Source organism: Falco rusticolus, chromosome 3 (genome assembly GCF_015220075.1).
Source record: "Falco rusticolus isolate bFalRus1 chromosome 3, bFalRus1.pri, whole genome shotgun sequence".
Lineage (NCBI taxonomy): Eukaryota > Metazoa > Chordata > Aves > Falconiformes > Falconidae > Falco > Falco rusticolus.
Genome location: NC_051189.1, coordinates 10,173,216 through 10,188,827, shown reverse-complemented (window position 1 = coordinate 10,188,827; position 15,612 = coordinate 10,173,216). Strand labels below are relative to the sequence as shown.

Below are 15,612 nucleotides of genomic sequence, written 5' to 3'. Positions count from 1 at the left end.
GTAGTTCCAAGATCTCAAAGTTAATGTATCCATTTCTTACAGCATACTCTAATTTATATTCAAAGGACAGTCACAACTTTGGTTAAAACTCGTTTGACCTGTTAAATGGGTGTTAAAGTAATACTTTTTTTTTTTTTTTTAAGTGTGGAATGTTGAACAGATATAATGTAAACGTAGATCTCCATAAATAATTGTCCCCAGTGATAGTTCCCTAGTTAAATACCCTAAGACCTGTTTCAAAAAGTGAATGTGGCTCTCCATGTCATTGTTAAGGAAATGGCAGGTGAATTTTCTATTTATGCAAACAGTAACCGAGAACCTTTGCTCCTGAAGAAAAAATGTAAATGAGGATTGTACAGTAATATTTTTTTTCCGAATAGAAAAAAAGAATTTGAAATCTTTTCACGTGCCTCATACTGTTACGGTTTTTGTTCAGGAAGAGGCTAGCGAAATGCAAGCCGCAGGTGTTAAGCTTGAAAAAATTCACTTTCCAGTGTACAGGAATGAGGTCTTCCCACATCTGCTCTTCACTAGGACTGCAGCATGGAGGAGGCTAATGTTTTTCATCGCTTTCTAGCATCTGACTGTTACATTTTTGGAGTGTCTTTTTTGGAGGCACATAAAACAGCTCAGGGGTCTGCAAGCCAAGCATGTTTGTGGTATTGAGATCCATGACAGAGATAGCGCTGGAGGGACGAAAGTCAAGCAAAATGCGAATTAGAAGGAAATTGTCCCATTATCTAGGCTTTTATCACCTTTCATGTTTTTGTAATTAGAGATGGTGGTGGTGTCTTAAGAATTTGAGGGAGGCAAAAAGTGGCTGGCCGTGTTTGGAATAATATGTGTGGAATCTCGACTCTCCCTTGGCTGTGCATGTTCCTGGGACCTGAACAGTCTGAAAGATGTGGGTAGTAACCACCTCTGAAATTTACGTAATTCCCTATTTAGGAAGTTAATTCTAGGATACAGATTAGAAAGCTTTTGGCTAGTGTAAAATATTTATTAAACTGCTTCCCTGGGAGTCATGCACAAACCCCAAAGTGATGTGGCAACTTAAGAAAGAATAAAGGAGGAGGTACATGCTTATATTTTTGGCTGAGACTTTCAGGTTATTTTGTAGCCTTCAAACTGTTTCTACAAGAGGCATTCTTCTAAAATTAATCTCAGTCTCTGCAAAGCAGGTGTTTACAGCAGAGTTTCCCCTTCCAACCATGTGCCTAACAATAGCGTGATTAAGATCTCAGTTTGGGGCAGGCTGACTTTTGGCTGCATGTGTGTACCTGCATGAGCAAGTCTGCAAGCTGCTTTTATTATTCAACAAAAAGAACATATGCAGTTAGTCTGAATATAGGAGGAATGCTTTGAACATGAACTGGGTCTCAACCAGGGAGACCGAACGGGGCAGATGAGGCGAACAGAAATTGATGGCAACATTTTTCATTTAAGCAATCAGAGCGCTGGATGAACTGAACACAAGCTGAGAAACACATACACTGCACTGTAAGAATAATCTATGTTATGCTTCTTCTGTGTTGTTCAGTTTTTAATATGGCTTGTGTTTCTGCTACAAACAGTGCAAAACAGCCTTGCAGGAGCTGCCTTGGATGAAACTGGAGGCACTGGCAGTTGTATCTAATGCAGCTGGGCAATGTAGTGTTGTGTTGGATCACTGGGGGAAAAAAATAATTGTGGCAAAACAGTATGATTCTGATTTGCAACCAGCAATAAGGAAGTATCAAATAAAGCTAACACAAAAATGGATCAGCTATAGAAAATAATCTAAGGAGAACAGGGGTGATGTTATTTCTATCCATATGAGCTCATCTAATAAAAGATGTATCTGCCTACAAAGCGCAGCCTTACCCAGGCTGAGTGGGGAGATGCACAGAGCAGAGCATTTCTGCCATGCTGTTCATTGACTCGGGAAGGCAAGAACTGGTCCATGTTCTGCTCATGTTTTCTGCAAGATGGCTTTGTAGCTGGAGAAGCTAAGGCGTATTGGCTTAAAGAAGTGAGGTGTAATACAGTTGGGAGCATGCTCCTACAGAGCAGCTCTGCAGCAGCACACAGGTCAGTGCTTCACTGAAGTGTCTTTAATATAAGGTGACACACACACAGAGACTGCATGAGGCAATATCTTGATGTATTTGTTTCTGCAGACTCTCCTAAAGCTCTCACTACAGCTACAGTAGTGCTGGTGTCTGACCACAGTCAGACTGGGTAGTGGACCTTCAGTCACTATGTGTCTCACGGTTCTTTAGCTGTACAGTTCTCCAAGGCAGGCGGCTGCAAGTCCAAAGTCTCACAGTTCCTTTCAATGCAACCTGCAAAATCTTCATCACTCTTTGATAAAAAAATGGATTACATTTATGCAAGGATTCTGCCTGGCTAGCTAGCTTTTTGCCACACAGGGTACAAAGATGAATTACACATGTGAAGTACCTGTGGTTTCAGGTTAATGGTAATTGAATGGATAATTTTGGCAAAACCTTTGCCTGTAATGAAACTGCTGGTCTTCATTCCTGTGCTGTTCTTGGAAAATTAATTAATACTTACCTCAGAGCTCAAGTATTTCACATGAATCATAGTAATAGCTCAGGTACAATTTTTTAATTTCCTCTCAAAATAATTGTCATGTGATTATTAACTTTTCTGATAACTTCCTGTATTATTAGTAGTTTTGCTTCTCGAGTACTTACTCATGTACAAGCTCTTAAATAGCCAGGTAGAATTTTATATCAGCCTGCAGTGTGCTTAGGTTATTGTAACTCTCATAATTGGAGTCTATCATCAATGATCATAATTTAGATATAGTAATGAAATGATGACAAAAATGCCAAATATCATTTTACCCTATTAAAAAAAGAACATAATCATTCCCATTTTTGTGTGGTGTACATGTCCCTAGGAATTTTAAAGTAATATAAAAATTTAAGTTCCTTTTTTCTTTTTCTTTCAAAGAAATTTTCATCAAAAGTATTCTACTTCTTACCAAAGGAAAATAGATCTGAAATTTGTCTGAGCGTTAACGCTTACTTGGTAATATTATTTCTTAGAATCCCTTTATTGGCTGCATATTAAAAGAAAACGAGACAGTACCAAAACTGGAATTGGCTTCTTTTAAAGACCAAGGTTAGAAAATCAAGTGAGCCCAATTTCTGTGTTTGAAGCATTCACTGTTCTTTCACTCTACACTCCTTCATTAAATCCTGAGATTCATGAGGCTTTGGGGAAGAAGAGGATGAACAGTAGTTACAGGGCTGTCCACATGCTGAGGGAAAGAGAAAAAACTACTTGTATTCCATGAAGAAAACAGCACAAATGCCAAGCTGAGATGTTCCCAGTTTATTATCGTGTGTCTCATAGCAATAAACGGGCTAAATTGTTCAGTGTTGAGGACTCGGCTTGAACAACCAAGGGCATGGGGAGACCACAGATCGTGTGTTGTTGTGAGCATCTAATGAACTAGCAATTTTGTTACTCCTGGATGTAACTACCGTGTGAAGGTGGTGTGCTGCTCAGAGCCCACACGTGGCGTTGCAGGAGGTGCTCGACCCACACGTGGCGTTGCAGGAGGTGCTCGACCCCTCAAGGCACAGCTGTGTGCCACCCCCTGCCATCTCTGCCGAAGAGAGATGTGTCAGGTGTGTGCCTCCTGCTGCCTCTCGCCCACCAGCACCGCAGCCCGCCCGGCTGTGGGAGAGCTGGTTCCCATTGCTGCTCTGAAACATAGGGAACACGGAACAGGAGGATAGGGTAGGGCAGGAAAGAGGGAAGGAGAAAGGGCAAAGACGAAAGGGAAAGGGCAAAGAAGAAAGGGAAAGGGAAAAAAAGAAAGGGAAAGTGAGAGGGAGAGGGAAGGGGTAGGGGAAAGGGAAAGGGAGAGGGAAGGGGAAAGGGAAAGGGAAAGGGAAAGGGAGAGGGAGAGGGAAAGGGAGAGGGAGAGGGAAAGGGAAAGGGAAAGGGAAAGGGAAAGGGAGAGGGAGAGGGAAAGGGAGAGGGAAGGGGAAAAGGAGAGGGAAAGGGAAAGGGAAAGGGAAAGGGGAAGGGAAGGGAGGGGAGGGGAGAGGAGAGGAGAGGGGAGGGGAGGGGAGGGGAAGGGAGGGGAGGGGAGGGCAGGGGAGGGGAGAGGGGAGGGGAGAGGTCACTACTACTGAAGTGTGAAGAGGCTTGAACATGAGTGAGACCTAGCCATTTCTGTTCTGTTAATTACAAGTAACATCAGAAGAAAAGGAAGATGTGCAAGGATAATTGAGAAAGAACAGAAAAACGTGATTTTGTTGCTACAAGACAAGACTAGCAAGTCTTAATTCTACCTAGGGGTATGCTACAGACACCTTCTAACATTAACATGGTAAACTGATTGACCTGGGCTGGTGAGATAGGAGGTCTCTGAGTGTGTGTGTGTGCATAATGGGAAGTGTGAAATTGCATATTTTGAGAAGTAGTAAGTTCTTTTTTTTTTCTTTCATAAAAGTTTCAGAAAATCTTTTGAAAATCATGGCTGAAAATTCCTTGTTTCCTTAAGTTCCTATATATGTCCCTTATTAACTTGGTTTTGTTCTTGTTTTTTGTTTTTAAAAGGACGTGCAGGGTGAATCAATGACGTTCAGAGATGTAATGGCTTCTTCAAGATCTTTTTATTTATTTTGAGCAGCTGGAGAGTGGGGTGGTTTCTGGGATTGGTATTTCCTTTGATTGGGAGTGTTGAAACCCTGCCCTGGGAGAGATGTGCATTTTACAGCACTTGTCTGCAGGCGATGTGAGATAACTCCTGCGTGGGAACAGGCTTGTGCAAAGGCTACTCTGGCCTGACCCACCACACGTGCCTACCTTGCACTGAAGGCAGTGGAATTTCAGAAGATGCCTATTGTCTTCCTGAACTCGTTTTTCTGGAGGCGGAGCAGGCTCCCCCCACACTTTGCATGAAGTTGAACAGGAGCTTTGGAAGTTTAGCTTTGGCAGTCAGGCTGTTGTAATATCCAGGTGATACCTGTGGTTTTGTCCTTTCCTGATGCGCTGTTCTCTGTGCTGAGAATGAGGGTGATAGCAAGTCCATTCTTGTAACAGTCAGACCCTTTCATGGGGTGTGAAAGCGTATGCTAAATGAAACACCTAGAAATTTATAAGCACATAAGAAATCTAATTGGGCAGACAAATCTTTACTGACAAAAGAGAGAAATAGTAAGAGTCTAATTCTAGGATCTTTTTCAATATAGAAGCACAATTTGAAATATAAATCTTTGCAATAGTACTTTTCCCAAACTGTACAAAAGTATATGCTGCCCGTGTTGCAGGGACTCATCGCCATCAAGTCAACTCAGTCTTCAGGTGTAAAATCTGAAATGTTCTGTGAGTTCTTTTTCCTGCTGTATTATGGTCTTATGGACATTAAATCTTTTTTTGACACTTGTTATCCCAATAAATTCTGATTATCATGAATATTCAGTTTTCAAAATGCTTAATGTGCTCTAGCTGACCTGTAGATGTGATATTTTGCAGTACAAATATTGTCAGATTATTTCTTTTATACAATAAAAAAAGATACCTGTTCAAGCTCTCCAGTTCTCTTTGTGCTTTCTGCAGGAGAATGGAAACTTTAGGATGAGCACGAGGAACAGCAGCTCTTAGAAACTGCAGAAATCATTGCTCCTGTTGTAGTATTCTCCACAGTGGTCTCTGAGTCTGTTTCTTCTTCCATGACAAGAGCAATTGTCAAAGGACACTGAGCATGCTGAGAAGTAGATGAAGTCTATCATAACTTCGGAGCATTACATTTAACCTTGCTTTTCTGATGCACTGGCTGGTTCATCAAAGTTCTGTGAAAATAACTGATATTTTGCAACTTCTTGTATAAAATCTGCTTCTAGACTGTCTGCCTCTAGACCCTTTTCTGTCCGGTAGTGAAGAGGCACAGCCATCAAGTGCTGTGCCATTTTGCAGAAATGATGCTCAGCACCGTAAATTTGAAGGATCTCTGTTTTGGATATGCTTGCTACAAAGTGCTTTGCAGTCAGCTGGTAGCTGCTAGAGCTAGTTCAAAACTACTACTGTCAGTAGTAGTGCAAATAACTGAAGCCATACTGGGTTTTAGCCTGTGTGGTAAACAGTTGTAGGCAATTTTTTTTTTCCTGGGTCTGTCATTCACACGAGGTAGATGCAGTGGTTATGGGGGTTATGAGAGAGGCAGGGAAGGTGGGAGAGGCTGAGCAACAGAGCCAGGGCCATCAGTCTCACTGAGACGGACAGGGTGTCTCCTTTTTGTTAGGCTTTAGCCCTTTGGTGGCAGGGAGCAAAAAGGTCTGTACTCTTGCAAGTGTTACTATGTGGGTAGTAATACAGAGTGGATTTAGCACCGTATGAATAGATACCTCAGTGCCTTCACGCGCTTTGCTGTCTGTTTCACTCCTGAGACATTTCACTGCGATTCGCTTTCCTGTGGCACCAGGCAGGGTTATCTCTGCAACAATATCCAGCATAGTCACAGAGGTGTTTAAGTGACTTGATCAACATGCTGCTTTTCTTCCAGGTATAGCTGGCTGTAATTTCAAAATACTCTTAAAGGTCTGCTTTGTGTCTGCTGCACAGTTGAGACAGGGACTACTAGATCAGCATCTGTCTGAGGCAGTGGAGCACGTAGGGGCTGTTCCTGGAGAATGTGACAGGGGAGCCCAGATATGTTATCAGGAGGGTGGGGAGGCGAGGAGTATTTGTAATTCAGAGGTGGGGGGAAAGGAACATCCTAAGGTTGCTACCTGCAGTGCTGTGCGATGACCCTGATGATTGCTGTGCTTTCGCATGATAGCCTGGCATAGCTGTTATGATGATGATCTAGGTGGCTTTCAGATAAGGAGATGTGAGATTTGGTCTCACAAAGAGCAATTCTGTTATAAAGTAGATGAAACTATGCTGGAAGGTGGCAGTCCATTTGTAATAGTAAATATTTACTAATAGAGCGTGATGATAGTCTCTGAACCTCTTCCCCATCTTCTGCTCCAGTATCTTGAGCCAGCTGGCTGTGATGCAAATTAAGACACAGCGATTTCACAGTATACCTCTGAGCAAAGACAGTGCATGTTTCTTTTCATAGTTTGGGAGCACATTTTTCATATGCATGCTTCTCTGCTAATTAAAGGTCCTTTGGCATACTCATTCTGTGGCCAGCTGAATCTGAGGTTAAAAGCTTTTTGTGGAAGAAAATATGAACTGTGGTGAGTTACCACTATCCATGAAATAGAAAAATCTGGAAAAATACAGAAGACATAGCAAATGAAACTAGGCTGTCGGCACCTGGGCTTTGCTGGGAAACAAATGCAGGCTTAATTAGGGATTGCAAATTGGGATACACACATTATTTCACTATAAATCTGATCCTGCTGACTTGCAAAAGCCCTTTCAAAGTGTTTGGTGTTAACTGTACATAAACGATAAGCTGGCACAATATTTATGGAGTATCAAAAAGCCTGTAAATTTGTCAGATAACAAACTAATGTCCACAGCCTGCCCTAAATACCTAAAAAGCTGGTGTCTCTGCCATAAAGGTAGAGATTAGATTGCTCAGCTGTGGCTCTGTGGAAGTTAATCCTTTTATTGCTGTTCCCCATAAAAATTCAGACAGCAAAGTAGTGTTTCAGTAACATTACCATTTTGCAGTGCTGTGTGCTAACCCTTCAACAGTATTTGCAAATTGTTATTCTCTCTGAAAGCTGAGATCGGAAAGGTCTCTGCTGACCGTAATATCTCATTTTTGCCGAACTTGTGGAAAGCCTGCTCTTGGGCTGGGCCTGCGCCTTCTGTCTGTGTTACCAGAAATTCTGCTGAGAGGCAGCTAGTTCTTAGTGGTACTTAAAATTATTTAATATTCAGCCCTCCTATGAATTTTTACTGGTTTTTATTCACAGCTTTGGCCAGTGTGTGAAAAATAGAGGGCCTGTAAGTCTATCTAACTTTGCAAAACAGAAAATTGGAATGATTCATCTCTCCTGAAGAAGGTCTTAAATTAAACATTTGTTTGATAGTACTGTGAAAAACAATCACCTTCTTGTATTTTCAAATAGTACAAAACTAGGAAGTTGTTTTTTTCCTTAACCTTTAACTGATTATGAATGATATGTTTGTTGTAATACCAGAAGTGTAATTTTTAGCCAGTCATAGAGGTTCATTAATGATCCAATGTATCTGTAAGTGTCTCCTACTGTTTTAATAGACAAAGTTTGCTTTGCAGTACTGTGAAATATTTTGTATATTCTTAGTTAAGACTCCCACACAAAAGGTGTACTTGATCGCTTGTAATGCTTGAACATTGTGAGCAGAGGCTACAAAACATGCACCCCTCTGCCCCCCCCCCCCATTTTTTATTGCGTTATGCCTCGTGCCACATGTAAGCTTGTTGTTAGGAGTGCCTGTCTTTGCTTCTGTTGCCTTAAGGAATGGTCATAGGCTTGCTGTGTTTCAAGCTCTGTTTCCCATCCCGCTGTGGGGGACGGTGAGGCGCTGCTCTGTGCAGGAATGAGGGGCTCCTGGCGGGTGATCCCTGTGGGAGCTGCGGGGTGGGAAGGGGCTGAGTGGGGCTTTGTGTGTGGGGATGTCCCCACTCTGGAGCTGCTCCTGCTTCTGGGATTGCTGGAGTTTGGTACCCGCACCCCTCCGGTTGAGGGAGGCACATGCCCCTGGCCTCGGGGTACCATCAGCCCTGCGCACGGGCTGTACCTACAGTGGGAGCTGGCCATGTGGGTAACAGGTGGTGACAGCAGGATCAGTAGATGTGGTCTTCTGCATCAGCCTTCTCACTGTGTCTAGGCTTGCTTTGGTTTTTCCAAACCTTAATGAAAAGCTTGTTCATAGACTTTGCTAGAGTGATAGTGGACTTCGTGTTAAGCAGGGGTGGATTCAGTTTGTGCCCAATCTGAATATAAATACAGCTTTTTTCTACTTCCACCCTTTACATCCCTCTCTCAGGACACAGGAGGTTAGTCCTCCATCACCTTGTTTCTCCCTCCCCTCCCTGCAAAGTAAGGAGGGTTAGAGGGGTTTGGAGAAGGACTGTTCGTAGGGGAATGTGGCAGAAGGGGGTTTGCTGGCTGAAATGCTGCAGGGCTGACCAGAACGTAAGCTCAGCAGCAGTGGTACTCAGCATCATCACTGTGTTCAGCTGGTAGTGTCTGACCAAACCTGATGTAGTCTCCTTTTCAGGAGCCAGCATTAATTTTTCTCTTGCGCCTCAGCTGATGTGATTTTGATTCTCTCAGTGGTAAATGCTGGGCATTGGGTAACCGCCTCCTTCTTTTTTCTGTTACAGAGCTCCAACATGGGAGGCAAATTGAGCAAGAAGAAGAAGGGGTACAGTGTCAATGATGAAAAAGCTAAAGACAAAGACAAGAAGGCTGAAGGAGCAGCAACTGAGGAAGAGGAGACTCCAAAGGAGGCTGAGGATGCCCAGCAAACCACAGAGACCACAGAAGTGAAGGAGAACAACAAGGAGGAGAAGGGCGAAAAGGATACTCAGGTCGCTGCCAATAAGACGGAAGAAAAAGAAGGAGAGAAGGAGAAAACAGTGACCCAGGAAGAAACCCAGAAAGCAGAACCAGAGAAGTCAGAGTCTGTTGTTGATGGGAAAGTAGAGCCACAGAAGAACAATGAACAGGCACCCAAGCAAGAGGAGCCGACTGCAGCCTCAGCTCCTGCTGCCAGTAGCGAAGCCCCCAAAACTTCTGAGCCTAGCAACGATGCGAAAGCTTCCCAGCCTTCAGAAGCCACAGCTCCCAGTAAAGCAGATGACAAGAGCAAAGAGGAAGGGGAAGCCAAAAAGACTGAGGCTCCCGCAACGCCTGCAGCCCAAGAAACTAAAAGTGAAGTGGCCCCAGCTTCAGACTCAAAACCTAGCAGCAGCGAGGCTGCGCCTTCTTCCAAGGAGCCCGCGGCAACAGCAGCACCTAGTTCCACTGCTAAGGCCTCGGACCCTGCAGCCCCACCAGAGGAAGTGAAACCTTCTGAAGTTCCAGCGACTAACTCGGATCAAACCATAGCAGTGCAAGATTAAATTGGACAGCCTGTTGAAACAACCACTTAAAACAACCTGTGTCTTTTTTTTATTTTTTCAGCTATACTAACTCGTTTCAGATCTGAAATAACAAATATGTATTGCCCAGAAAGAAAAGGAGAAAAAAATAAAAAAGAAAAAATGAAAAGGATGTCCCATCAAGTTGGGAGGGAGGGAGGGGGGAGAATCCAAATAGTATTTTTGTGGGGAAATATCTAATATACTTTCTGCCAACTTGACACAAGTCCTGGATTAAAAAAAAAAAAAAGTAAAATAAATGGATGTCTGAAAGTACAGCACATCTTTTGTATCTGAACTGCTGTAAATGCACTCCACCAATGTATCAAAATCTTCTTTTTGTTCTGTAATGGGGTTTGGGAGTGATGCGTTTGATTCTGCCCACTAGGTTTGTGCCAAGGCAATCAGATCTTTATGAAAGCAGTATTTTCTGTGGTTTTTTTATTTACAGCCTTTCTTATTTTGATATTTTTTTTATGCAGTGGATGAATGCCAACTTTCAGACAAAACCCACTTAGCTGTCCACATATTTCTCAATGCCAATCCTCCAATTCTTCCTCTCCAAATATTTTTTGGGAGTAAAAAGCATTCTCATCCTACTTAGCCTACCTAGATTTCTCATGACGAGTTAATGCATGTCCGTGGTTGGGTGCACCTGTAGTTCTGTTTATTGGTCAGTGGAAATGAAAAAGTCTGCGTTCATTGCAGTTCCAGTTTCTCTTCCATTCTGTGTCACAGACACCAACACACACTCATTGGAAAACAAATGAAAAAACAAAATGTACAATGGATGCATTGAAATTATATGTAATTGTATAAATGGTGCAACAGTAATAAAAGTTAAATAATTTAAAAAATATAAAAGCGTAAAGACTGATTAAATCTTCACTTTTACCCCTTGGGAACTAGGCAAAGGAGATTCTTACACTTGAGGAAGCGTTACATCGGGGCGTGTTTCCTATTTATAGTGAAGTAGAGGCAAAGAAAGAACCATCCACCTTGTGATCCTGGAATTATGCTGCTATAAACTCCTACTTCAACAGGCACAGGCATTCACAGGTGAGGCTGGAAGAAGTGAATGAACAGTACATCTCATGTATGTCTTATCCCAGGCAAAGTAGAAATGACTTTTGCCTGTCTTAAACATGTGAAAAAAAAAATGCTCTCTTGCTATTTTAAAGAGCCAGAGGCATGCTGACTGGGTTTTAACTGGGAGTAAGGCAGTGGATTTGATAAAGTGATCTTTTAAAATGAGGCAACTAAATTTAATCCTATTCCTGTTAAAATTCCTAGTGCGGATACACTTTGTTCTTTTCCCCATTGCCATTGTGAAGGAGATGAAATGCAGCTGCAACAAAAGGCTAATTCTGTGTATTTCAAATATGGGTAACCTTGTGTAGCTGAGCATAGTTTAGCCTAGCATAAACAACATTTTTCAATAGTTTTGCCCGTTTGCCCCATTTTTATTCAGCAGAACTGCTGAATAATTGCAATTTCTGCTGAGTGCTGCCCTTGCTGGATACAGAAAACGATTTCAGTGCAGAGCCCAGGATTCCCAAAACTGGTTAAAGAAGCGTATTTGGTCTGCCCATGAGTAAGCTCTTAGGCTGAGCAGAAGTTCTGAGAGAAGTGGGCAAAGGTAAATAGAAACACAGCATGTACACATACCAAAGGGGTGAGTGGACTTGTATTTAGTAAATAAGGAAAATGGTGTTTTAAAATGATATAAATTATTTCACATACTCTCTCTCCATGCACTGCGGGTGATTCACCCTACAGACTTCCCTAATTCTTATCCTTTATTTTACTCAGAAATACAAGGCTCCTACACCGTCCTGGGGGTACTGACATGCAGTCATGCGCCCGTGGAAAGCTTATTGGAACAGGCAGGAGTAGTTCTGTTGGGTTTAGATCAGGTCATCCACTTACATGAATCTTGCACCACCATCAGGCTTTGGTGTCCTTAATGGGAAGGAGTCAATTTCACGCATAACATGTCAAAATAAAGTGGATTCTTTTGCTCAGATAAAGGTCAGCTAAGTACTATGGCTAAAAAAGAACGCAGGCTTTTTTCGATTAAATATCTAAAGCACTGCAAGGGGTTAGGCAGATAACACATTTGCAGTAATTTACCAAGCTTTGTGCATATATAGCTGTCACCATCTACAGCATCTTTCCTGCAAATCTGTGAGAGCCCTCTGCCATCGATACCCAGTGTAGATGTGTCCTGGAAAGGGAGTACTTCTGTCCACAGCTCCCCCATGAATTGTCATGAGACAAGTCCAGGACTGAGAGGAGGAACGCAGGGGTCTTGGCAGTACTTCATGGTGATGTAGTACCGAATCAACCCGAAGCTGATGGGATTAAATCTGTGCTGTGCTTTTGGGCTGGAAGTTGCTGCCAATGGACGATAGGTATGTAATTTGTTTACTAGGATGGTATGCAAATGTGCCTATTAACGATATCACACCTCGGCTGGTATCATGCCCATTCACTTGCAATATAATGTTCAAAATAGTGTTTTATCTTTATTACTAAAGTAGTTTGATAACTAACACATGCCTTGTTTTCCCCCGAACTTTCTTCAGCTGGCATACTTAAAGCTGGTGAGAAGATCTTGAATGCAGTCTTACTTTAATTCTTTGAGGCAATTAAAAATACCCCTGTGCTCCACAGCTGTATACAAACCCAGCAGCCTCTGTAGTGGTTGACAACAAACTTTACACACGTGCTGGAGCTCTCACGACCTGCTTCCTGATGGTAGTTTCTTCCCGACAGTGTTGACGGTTCAAGGGAATGTTGTGCCCCATGTGGCTGGAAATGAGTAGCATGTGGCCAAAGAAATATGTGCTTGCATCTGGGAAGCCGAAAGGCAGTGTAGCCGAAGATTGATGCACTTAAATAAGTGTTCAGTATTCTCAAAATATAAAAAGGAAGGTTGCCATATAATGTTCTTAATTCTTTTATTAATAGAGGGGGCTGCAAAATTAGCCTTGTCATAGCAGTTACAATGCTTAGTGTGTAACTGGTAGTGCCAAGGCATTCTGGCTTAGGCTGTTGCTTGATGGTGCTGTTATTGTATACCTACATACGCAAGGTAAGAAATCATCTCTGTTCAGACAGTTTATGAACTAAATGTATATGGTTAATAGAAATGTGAAGCATATTGCTTGCCTGAAGTAGCATGAGAAGGAGTTAGAGCCTAGAGCCCTGCTTTTCTTCACCTCAGTCCAGTATCTCATCTCCAAGATCCTTTTTCTGAGTTATGATCACTCTTTAACAACAGCAAAATTATGCTAAGGGTACAGAGCTAACAGGCATGTTAATGCTTTGAGCATAAGCACATTGCAGATAACCTCAAAGGACCCAGACCTTTGGTGAAAGCGTGCCAAAGGAACAGAGAAATTCAACCCTGGGAAAGAACCTTTGCTATTATTTAGAGCCCCTGCAGAGAGATGTTTGCAAGGTCTCCCTTGTTTTGCCTTGGAGACTGTCAAGAATCTGTTGCTCCCCCTTTGACAACAGGAAGGTCAATGCTGCTGGCTTTGCTCACACTTTGCTCTCACTTTCACAGCAAGGAGAAATGCAGCTGCTGTTAAATGTACAGCAGCTTAACCTCTGTTTTTTTGTTATTATTTTTTTTTCTCCCCTGTACTTGAAATGTATCTGCTGGTATTTTTATACTGACATTTTGAGATGAAAAAAACAACTAAAGTTATGCTAAAATATTCATAATGAAATAGCTTCCTAGGAGCGATGCTTACCAGTTGCCCTGTAGCTAGTTTCTGTACACTTACTTATGTGTCTGTCCAGGACAGACACTTCCATGAAGAAACAGTAATATAAAACATTATAGAATGTGTTGGTGTGTTATGTGGCAGCACTTCTAGGTATGTGACTGCGTGACTGCCAGGATCTAAACAGTGGCTCCCAAATTTCTGCCGGCACTTCCTTTGTCCCAGCACTTAACCAAGAGGGCTATCTGTTCTCTGTCTCACCCAACAAGTGCTCTCTCTGGATCAGTTTGAACTCCAGCTTGGTTTTAATGTACTGAATGGACCTTGAAGCAGGGGGTGGATCAAGTCCTCAGCCTTGCTTCAGGACCTTCTTATCGCTAGACTGCATTTCTGTTAATTTATCTTTATTTAGCCAAACTGGGGAGCATGTCAAAGAAACATCTCAGATTTGTTGCCAGTGCTGCAGAAGGCATTTTCTCACAGTACATTTCTTCAGTACACATACTGCTGTACTTTCATTGTTGTCTCCTTGCACTGAATTCATAGTCTTTACGGTTCTTTTAAAAGATTTTAAAATGCTTATCACTTGGGGGTTTTTGGGGGTTTTTTTGGGGGGGGGGGTTGTTGTTTTTTTTTCCACAGTCACATACTTCTTTCTGCACCAAAGTCTCCACATTTATTCCAAGTCTGATTTGGTTGACTTTCTATGTTTCAGTTACCTTTTTTTTTTTTGTTTTGTGGTTTGTTTTTTTTTTTTGGTTACGTCCTGTTTTATAGTTAACTTCCCCACCGTATTTCATGCAATATGAATGCATATCAGCTGTTAAGCAGTCAGATTTGGAAACCATGGCCCTCCAGTCTTGGAATAAACACAGCAGAAGGAGCAGCAGCATACGTGTGGTTTTCCTTCAGTGCTGTAAAAGAGTCTTCTCCGGGACTGGCAGGGCTTTGCCTGCTGTATTTATCATGGTGGAGTCAAGAGCTGGCCACAGGGTCAGGTAAGTGGGAGGAGGTATTTTTAGGGAGGGTTTGTTGGGGGGAGAGAGGGAAGGAGTGGATGTTTCATAATATGGCCACAGGAGTTGGGACATAGGACATATGACATAATCTTCGTTTCCTGGAGACAGCACTATTGTATGTTAACTGGCCACCATAGGGTTACCACAGCTCTCTAACTTGTCAGGGTGCTTGTCTCTCTTTCAGCATATTTGCTTGTGTAGGTAATAGGTATTCATTCCAGCACTTACTCTCATGGCTGTTCAAATGTATTGTCTCCATCTTTAGCTTGTCTTGCCTCCACAATATAAGTCTTAAATCTCTGACAGTCTCCTGTTGCATCAGGATGCTGACTGATGTTCTTGATGGCTTGACCAAGATGACTCTTTTTGAGATTGTTCAATCGAGGTGCACATTTGATTGAATTACAACTTTGTTTCACCTACTAAACAAAAGTTCAAAGGCTTTGTATGATGTTCCTGCTGAAGGTGAGGTGAAATCTTCCTACAAGCCCTACCAGTCTGCTGTTGGGAGCATCATCAGGTTTGCTGCAGGTTGTTTAGCAAAATGCTAAACATAACTGCTGTTCAGCTGGCCAGTAGTTTTAGATTAACACTTGGTAAAGTTTGACATTCAATCTCACTTGAGAATTAAAAAAAATCTTGCTGGGCTCAATACGTGGACAGAACAGAGCTGTTCTCATTAGCAGGTGGAAAAGTAACAGAATTCAGTTTTTTACTTGGTTCATTCAGTTCCATCCAGTTCAGAAAACCAGTGTGAAATAGGAACCTGTCCCTAGATGGTCTTTTCACTTTGGGAATG

General features: G+C 42.3%; 1 protein-coding gene across 3 annotated transcripts in view; it reads left to right on the top strand.

The window, feature by feature from the left end:
• The window catches only part of BASP1 (brain abundant membrane attached signal protein 1), a 52,377-nt gene extending 41,461 nt beyond the window's left edge, over positions 1 to 10,916 (top strand). For 2 of the 3 annotated variants that reach the window (XM_037380975.1, XM_037380976.1), the window contains exon 2: positions 9,299 to 10,916. In XM_037380975.1, coding sequence (XP_037236872.1) covers positions 9,308 to 10,039 — 732 coding nt within the window. In that variant the 5' untranslated portion in view covers positions 9,299 to 9,307 and the 3' untranslated portion in view covers positions 10,040 to 10,916. Of the gene's footprint in view, positions 1 to 4,264; positions 4,272 to 9,298 lie in introns of those variants that run through there. The other variant, XM_037380977.1, reaches the window with a different exon arrangement.
• Positions 10,917 to 15,612: the final 4,696 nt, after the last annotated feature.